Genomic DNA, 7,127 nt, shown 5'->3' with positions numbered 1-7,127 from the left:
AAGTCATCATCTTGGTTTAAATCTACTTCTATGTTTGGTCCTTGTCCAAACCATTCAACCTCATCCACACAACTGTTAAACTCTCTCATAACAACCTCCCAGTCATCTAAAACAGCTTCGATATGGGTCAAGAATGTAGTCAAAATCACCCTTTTCTTCTATATGCTCTTTTGAATCATCTCATAAATCCTCTGCATGCCCTTGTTCATCTTCTTCAACATGTTCTTCATCAACTTCAACCTCTCTTTCAAACTCACCCACATTATGATATCTATTACTACTAAAAGGCTCAAAATCATCTAGTATTTCCCTATGATGCTGGTAATTAATATCAACTCTAATATCTTGCATCGGATGAGTTTCTTTTTGGTACAGGAAAATACGAATCATCCTTAAACTCATTAACCACATCTTGTTTGTTTTGCTCAAAAGGTTCTAGGGACATGGAAATCATACACACCATCTTCAATATGTGCTTGATTAACTGATTCTTTAAGTGGGACATTCAAGTTTAATTTCTTTCTACAAGAACCAATTCCCTTCTTCTTAGGTCTAATACTATTAAGTTCAGGAGAAGGATCATCATCCAGTTGCTCAATAACAACTTTACTTGGGGACATGAAGTAAGTGTGAAGTCTTATAAAACCATGTTCAACGTACACATTAAACACTCTGTTTTGAGGGACATATTGAGCCATAAATATAACGTCTTGATCATTTCCTATAGCCTTCAATCGGAAATCTAAGTCTAGATTAGGAATTCTATAATGATAGTACATTGTGTCATCCGCAGAATACCCTATCTCACGAATCATGTCATGTAGATCATGAACTGAAAAAAGATTAGTGTCAACAAAGTCAAAGAATGCCAGCCTTCAATCGGAAATCTAAGTCTAGATTAGGAATTCTATAATGATAGTACATTGTGTCATCCGCAAAATACCCTATTTCACGAATCATGTCATGTAGATCATGAACTGAAAAAAGATTAGTGTCAACAAAGTCAAAGAATGCCAACCTTCCCTTAACGTACTTTCGTCTTGGGTACTTTGTAAAAAATCCACCATGATGCATCTTTAAAGTGAAGAAATTTTCGTGACCATCTGAAAAAGAAAAATCAATGAGCTTTGAATATACAAACCAAGAAACACCAAACAAAAAATTAAAGAACTTACTGTAATATTTATTAAGGTTGGGTGCAATCGTATGAGGACCACGTAAATTCCACATACACAGTACCATTTTTAGTTGATAAACCCTAAAATCAGATGCGAGGGATGAAGGATGAAAATCGTGAAGATGATTAGTAAGATAAGGTGAAATGGAGATGGATGGGGGTTTCTTGGACTCTGGTTAATCAAAGAATAGGTTAATGACGTATCACTGCCTAATCACATCTTAAATGAGCGTCAAATATAAAAAGACGAATATACCCCCACATTAATGACCCCAAACGACTACAAACTGACAGAGTTATGAAAAAGGACCTCCAATGCAACTTTTACAAAACACAAGGGCCAAACGCATCAAAAAATTAGTTGAACTGACTTTATTACTTTTGACAAACCGACCATTTTTGTTATTTTGTCTAAATTTTATGACTAAAAAAAAAACCCGAAAAGAGTACAGTTATCAATTGGCCGGAGCAAAACAGAAAAAACCCGATCGCCCGGACATATCTGAGCCCGATTATGGTCGGCTCTAGAATTTTTAGAAACAAGTAAAAGTTGCCCGCATCACAGCATACGCGAACACAAATGGAATCAAAGTCATCAACCCTCGCACCGCTTCCGGAGGATAATCAAGATCAACCGCAATCCGATCATGCTGCACCGTCTGCTTTCTCCTCAAAACCCATTCGTCCTCCCACTCAGTCAGTTTCCCTCCCTCCCTTCTTTTCTTTTCTTTTATTATCATCATTCTGCTAACTATCTTTCCATTTTTAATTGCTTTCACTATACTTTTAAGTTTTTGTATATTGCTCCTACTTCCGATCTGTAATAAACACCGATCCTTTAAATTTAGAAACTCAAATTGGTTTATTGTTGAGGTTCAAAAATCTTGTGGCGAATTAACACCAAAAGCTGGTTAAAACATTATTAAATCGAACTGTAAGTTAACTTAATTTCCGCTTCTTTGGAGTATTTGGAACGCTGTCACTCGTGGGTAAAGTTCTCTAGCTCATCACAACCTAATTAAATGAGTATATTAGCTGTAAATGTAGAATCCTTATCCTCACATTGAAACTAGTCCTATGACAGACTAGTTATGATTTTCAATGAAGAGATATTTCATGGCAGACAAGATATGTGGCTCCATTTAAGTGATCCCTACTTGTTTATTAGCAAACTTCTCAGATAGGTATAGACAAATGTAGGATGCTAAACTAAGTGTGGAAGGAAAAAGTAAATGAGATCAATTTTGTGAAAAGAAACACCCATATATAGCTTACCTGATTGATTAGGCCTTGTCTCTGTTAAAGCCATTAACTCAAAAAGAAACAACACCTAAGCTCCCGAATAGGATCTCTAGGACTTGACACCAAATATAGGACATCATTGGAAAAAAAGGGTTACAAATTAGTGTTTTTAAGATGAAATATGCAATTTCACTGGATCATGGCAGTTAAGAAAACCATGTTGTATGGATCCTCATATAGGTTTAAACTTAGGGTTGTGGATTAGTATAGGTCTTAGTTAGTTATTTTTTATGTATGAGGTTCTTAGTACTATATTTACCTATATTGCATGATCATTAGACAAGGTATTCATTTAAGATTCTTGTAACATTCTCTGTAAACTGCTCATACATTCTTTTGAATTTCAATTGTATACCATCTTTTGGATAAACTCAAGCACTTACTCTTCAATTCTACTGTTTGTCCTTGTAGGACATCTTCACAGAAATACTCCCCAATAGATTGGAAAGACTATTTTGATCAAGAGGATGATGTTTGCATCCCTGACACAAATGATGTTCGTGGCATATTTCATATATGGTTAAATACACATTGTTGCAACAAGAGGCTTTATTTAACCCTTTCATTTACTCAATAGAACTTGTCTTTCTTCTCTGTATGCCAGCTGTACTTTCCCACTATTTTAATGATTGTGTTTTATGCTGCCATTCAGGTCTTTCACATATATACTGCAGGAAAGGAAGGCCCAATTGTATTTTGTCTACATGGGGGTGGTTATTCTGGGTATGTCATTTGTGTTTCAATTATGTTTAATTTTTAACCTTTGTGAATAAAAGTTTTTTTTTTTTATTATACTTAAATAATGCATAGAGTAGAGTTAAAACTGTACATTATGTTTATTACATATAATGTAAACATGTATTCCATTCCTACAGCCAACCAAACATGATTATGGAGTGTAATGAGTAATTCCATTACACTGTCTATTCCATTCCATCCATCCATCCAAACACATTCTAATTCTTTGACATGCTATTGCCAGGCTGTCATTTGCAATATCAGCAGGTATAATTAAGGAGAAAGCAAAGGTAGTAGCAATGGACCTGAGAGGACATGGGAAATCATCCACAGAAAATGAAATAGACATGTCAATTGAGGTACACTACAAACTACACATCTTGAATAACCCCTTTTCATTATAAAAAAAAAAACTCCATATTTTTGTATCTTTGTGTATTGCAGACTCTATGTAATGATGTTCAAGCTGTTGTGAAGAAAATGTATGGAGATGCTCCACCAGCAATCGTGCTTATTGGCCACAGGTTTCTGATTCACTTTAAACACCTAATTCCACTGTTCATTGGTAATAGGAACCAAAAAATAAAAAAATAAATAAAAAAGAAAACTATGAATTTAATTGATCATCATATGCAGCATGGGTGGCTCAGTTGCAGTGCATGTGGCTGCAAAGAAAATGTTGCCTAGTCTAGCTGGACTTGTGGTTGTAGATGTTGTTGAGGTGAGCTGCATTTTGACTCAAACAATTTCTTTAAATTTTTTTTTTTATTAATTTTTTTAAAAAAATTACAATTTCAGGGGACAGCTATGGCTTCATTGATGCATATGCAGAAAATTCTATCAAACAGAGTGCAACATTTTCCAACTCTTGAGAAAGCAGTAAAATCAGCTTTTTGACTTCACTTATTTCATATATCTATAAGAATGTAAAAACTGTTAATTTTTAATTTTTTTTTTATAAAATTTGAATTGTAATTTGTAAATGTTTACAGATTGAGTGGAATGTGAGATCAGGCTCTTTAAGAAACACCGATTCTGCTCGAATATCGATTCCCGGGACTGTAAAGTATGATGACTCACAGCAGTGGTAAGTTTTTTTTTTTTTTTTTTTTTTTTTTTTTTTTTTTTTAAATATAATTTCTTTTTTCTTTTGTCATTCCTAATTTTTATACAAAAATATTGAATTCCTTTTGTGCAAATTGACCGATCTTGCTGTTGTATGTACAGCTATCGACACAGAGCACGATTGGAGGAAACAGAGCAATATTGGAGAGGATGGTAAAAATCAACTCTTTGATATATTTGTAGTCATTGAAGGAATTTTATTTATTTATTTATTTATTATTATGTTTAACTTTCTATTTTTGGAAATAAAAAAAAATTCAGGTATGAAGGCCTCTCGGAAAAATTTCTGTCATCTCCTGTCCCAAAGCTGTTGCTGTTGGCTGGAACAGATAGACTTGACAGGTTCTTGTGTTGTTTGGATAAATGATGTTTAAAATTTAATTAAGTAAAAAGTCAAATATTATTTCTTGACGGAAGGGTAATATGGTAATTTTCTGTACCAGGGCTCTTACAATAGGACAAATGCAGGGAAAGTTTCAAATGGTGGTTGTCCGACATACCGGCCATGCAATACAGGTGAGAATTTAGTCTTTTCAAATAAACCTTTTTTTTTTTTTTGATAAATTTAAATAGACACCTAACATCTGTAACCATTTATATTTTATACTGTTGAATATTATTACAGGAAGATGTTCCAGATGAATTTGCATCACTCATACTTAATTTTATCTCACGCAATCGGATAGGACCTCATGGAGTTGAGGTTGGTTATATTATAATCTAGTTTATCACAAAAAAAAAGAATAAAAAAAATACAGGAAAACACTTATTTTATTAATATAGCCACTGAACTATTATCACAGAAAATAATAGTCCAGTGATAATAGTTCAGTGGCTAAATTCAAATCCAAAGCAATTTTCACTGCTATAAGTGGGTAGATTTTTCAAAATATAATATGCTAATAAGAAAGAAAACTGAAGGTATGATAATTGACAATGAACAAATAAATGAAAATATGTTATTATTCATGTGTCAATTATCCTTTATGTTATTCTTATCGGTTCCTGTTTTATTTATTTATTTATTCTTTTACAGATTCCTGGAATCCGCCGCCCATCGCAACCACATGCTTGAAAAAAAGTAAAAAATTTGTAATGGTTTGTGAACACGAGAGTATACTCCTTTGTGAAACTAATCTCACAAAATTGTTTGTGGTTTTATTATATATTTTCAATTTTGTGCTAGTGTAGATCAAATGAAATTATTACTGTTTCTATTTTTTTTTCCAGTTTATGCATTAAAGTGAAATTTCACGTTTCATTTTAGGATCAAAGTATGCAATATTTACATGTAACTAGTTTAACCGGTTGAAATGTGGTTGCATAATTCATTAATATTTGTTGCATAAACCGATAAAAAAGTTAAGCATTGTTGCATATTTTGGTAAAAAGTGTCCAATAAATTGGTAAAATAATGAAACTTTGTTGCATAATCAAACATTTAACTATTGTTAGGTAACTGAGCATATCTTTGGTCATAGGGTTGACAAGGATTTAACTAGTGTCCCACCTTGCATAGGTAATGAGTAAGGCTGCTCGGAGTGGGCTCGCTAAATGGAGTCACTATGGTCACTAAGGGTCTGTTAGGTGCTTGTCGAGATGAGAGAGATTTGGTTGAAGCTAATTGGTGGAGAGGACTGAGGAGTGTAACCAAATTGTATTGACCAAATTAAACATTTAAACTTAATTCATTTGTTTTTCACCAAACCTTCTTTATTTAAATAAAAACTAACGTTTTTACCTAATAAAAATGCAAAATTTCAAATTATAAGACCAGAGGGAGTGGGTGCGGTCTAGGCCGCACTCCACCCACCACATCATCACGCACACCGCCCCTTGGGTGCGGTCTAGGCCGCACTGCGGCCTTCCAGGAGTGAACTCATTGTTTAATTTTGATTGGCTCTGTGGTTTACCGTTTTTAAACGGTTATTTTTCAAAAAATTAATTTTTATTTATTTATTTATTTATTTTTAATAAATCGATACTATAAATATTTTATCAACTTAACCAAAAAAACTCATCAACATTTTACCATCTTCTCTCTTTTCAAACCCACAAAAAATATCATCCTCCAAAAATCCAACCAACGGAAAAACACCCACTAGAAAACCCAAAACTCCAAGACATTCACTCGATTAACTGGTTTATTCGCTTCCTTTCTACCACTATGGGGGTATACTTCCTTATTTTCCACAACATATCCAACAACCATGTCCTACGCAACCATTTCCACAAACACAACCACAATTTGACCAAGATTTTGATCATTTTGATTTTGGTTCCCAACCAGAGTTTGTTCCAGAAACACAATCACAACCACAAACACCCATTTCCGAATTTGAACCAGAATTTGTTCCACAAACTCAACCCTCTCAACCAGGAAAAAAAAGAAGAAGGCGGAAGTTAAAGCGTGGTCACCTCAAGAAGAGTTAATATTAGCACAATCATGGATTGACGTTTCAGAGGACGAGAAGACGGGAGGGAACAAAAAACATGATCGTTTTTGGATGTGTCTTAGAGCTCGATTCCACAGATGAATGAACCTGGAACCATATCGTACTAAACATCATGTGTACTCAAAATGGGGAAAGATGAACAAAGATGTGAAGTAGTTTAACGATTTATATAACAACATGAAACGACAATGGAAAAGCGGCGAAAGTGACGAAGTGATTTTGGAGAAAACTTTTAACATTTATCAAAAAGAGCAAAAGAAGACTTTCAAGTTTTTTGAAGTTTGGAATCTACTTAAAAGCAACAAGAAATGGAAAAAACTGAAAACAAG

At 33.8% G+C, this 7,127-nt stretch overlaps 1 protein-coding gene across 2 annotated transcripts; it reads left to right on the top strand.

Moving 5' to 3' along the window:
• Positions 1-1,660: 1,660 nt before the first annotated feature.
• Positions 1,661-5,527, top strand: LOC145102241 (esterase/lipase/thioesterase family protein). Of its 2 annotated transcripts, XM_079039621.1 has the most exons (13): positions 1,661-1,873; positions 2,891-2,975; positions 3,132-3,202; positions 3,462-3,576; positions 3,662-3,741; positions 3,854-3,938; positions 4,016-4,096; positions 4,210-4,304; positions 4,445-4,495; positions 4,604-4,684; positions 4,786-4,858; positions 4,968-5,045; positions 5,379-5,527. In XM_079039621.1, the coding sequence occupies exons 1-13, from the start codon at positions 1,758-1,760 to the stop codon at positions 5,415-5,417; spliced, it is 1,050 nt and encodes a 349-aa protein (XP_078895747.1). In that variant the 5' UTR covers positions 1,661-1,757; the 3' UTR covers positions 5,418-5,527. The 2 variants fall into 2 exon arrangements, with proteins under 2 accessions (XP_078895747.1, XP_078895748.1); XM_079039622.1 differs by lacking the exon at positions 1,661-1,873 and having other exon boundaries at positions 2,891-2,998.
• The last annotated feature ends 1,600 nt before the right edge of the window (positions 5,528-7,127 follow it).

This window comes from Lactuca serriola, chromosome 4 (assembly GCF_051521515.1).
Source record: "Lactuca serriola cultivar US96UC23 chromosome 4, Lser_US96UC23_V15, whole genome shotgun sequence".
NCBI lineage: Eukaryota > Viridiplantae > Streptophyta > Magnoliopsida > Asterales > Asteraceae > Lactuca > Lactuca serriola.
This window is presented reverse-complemented; position numbering and strand designations above follow the sequence as displayed.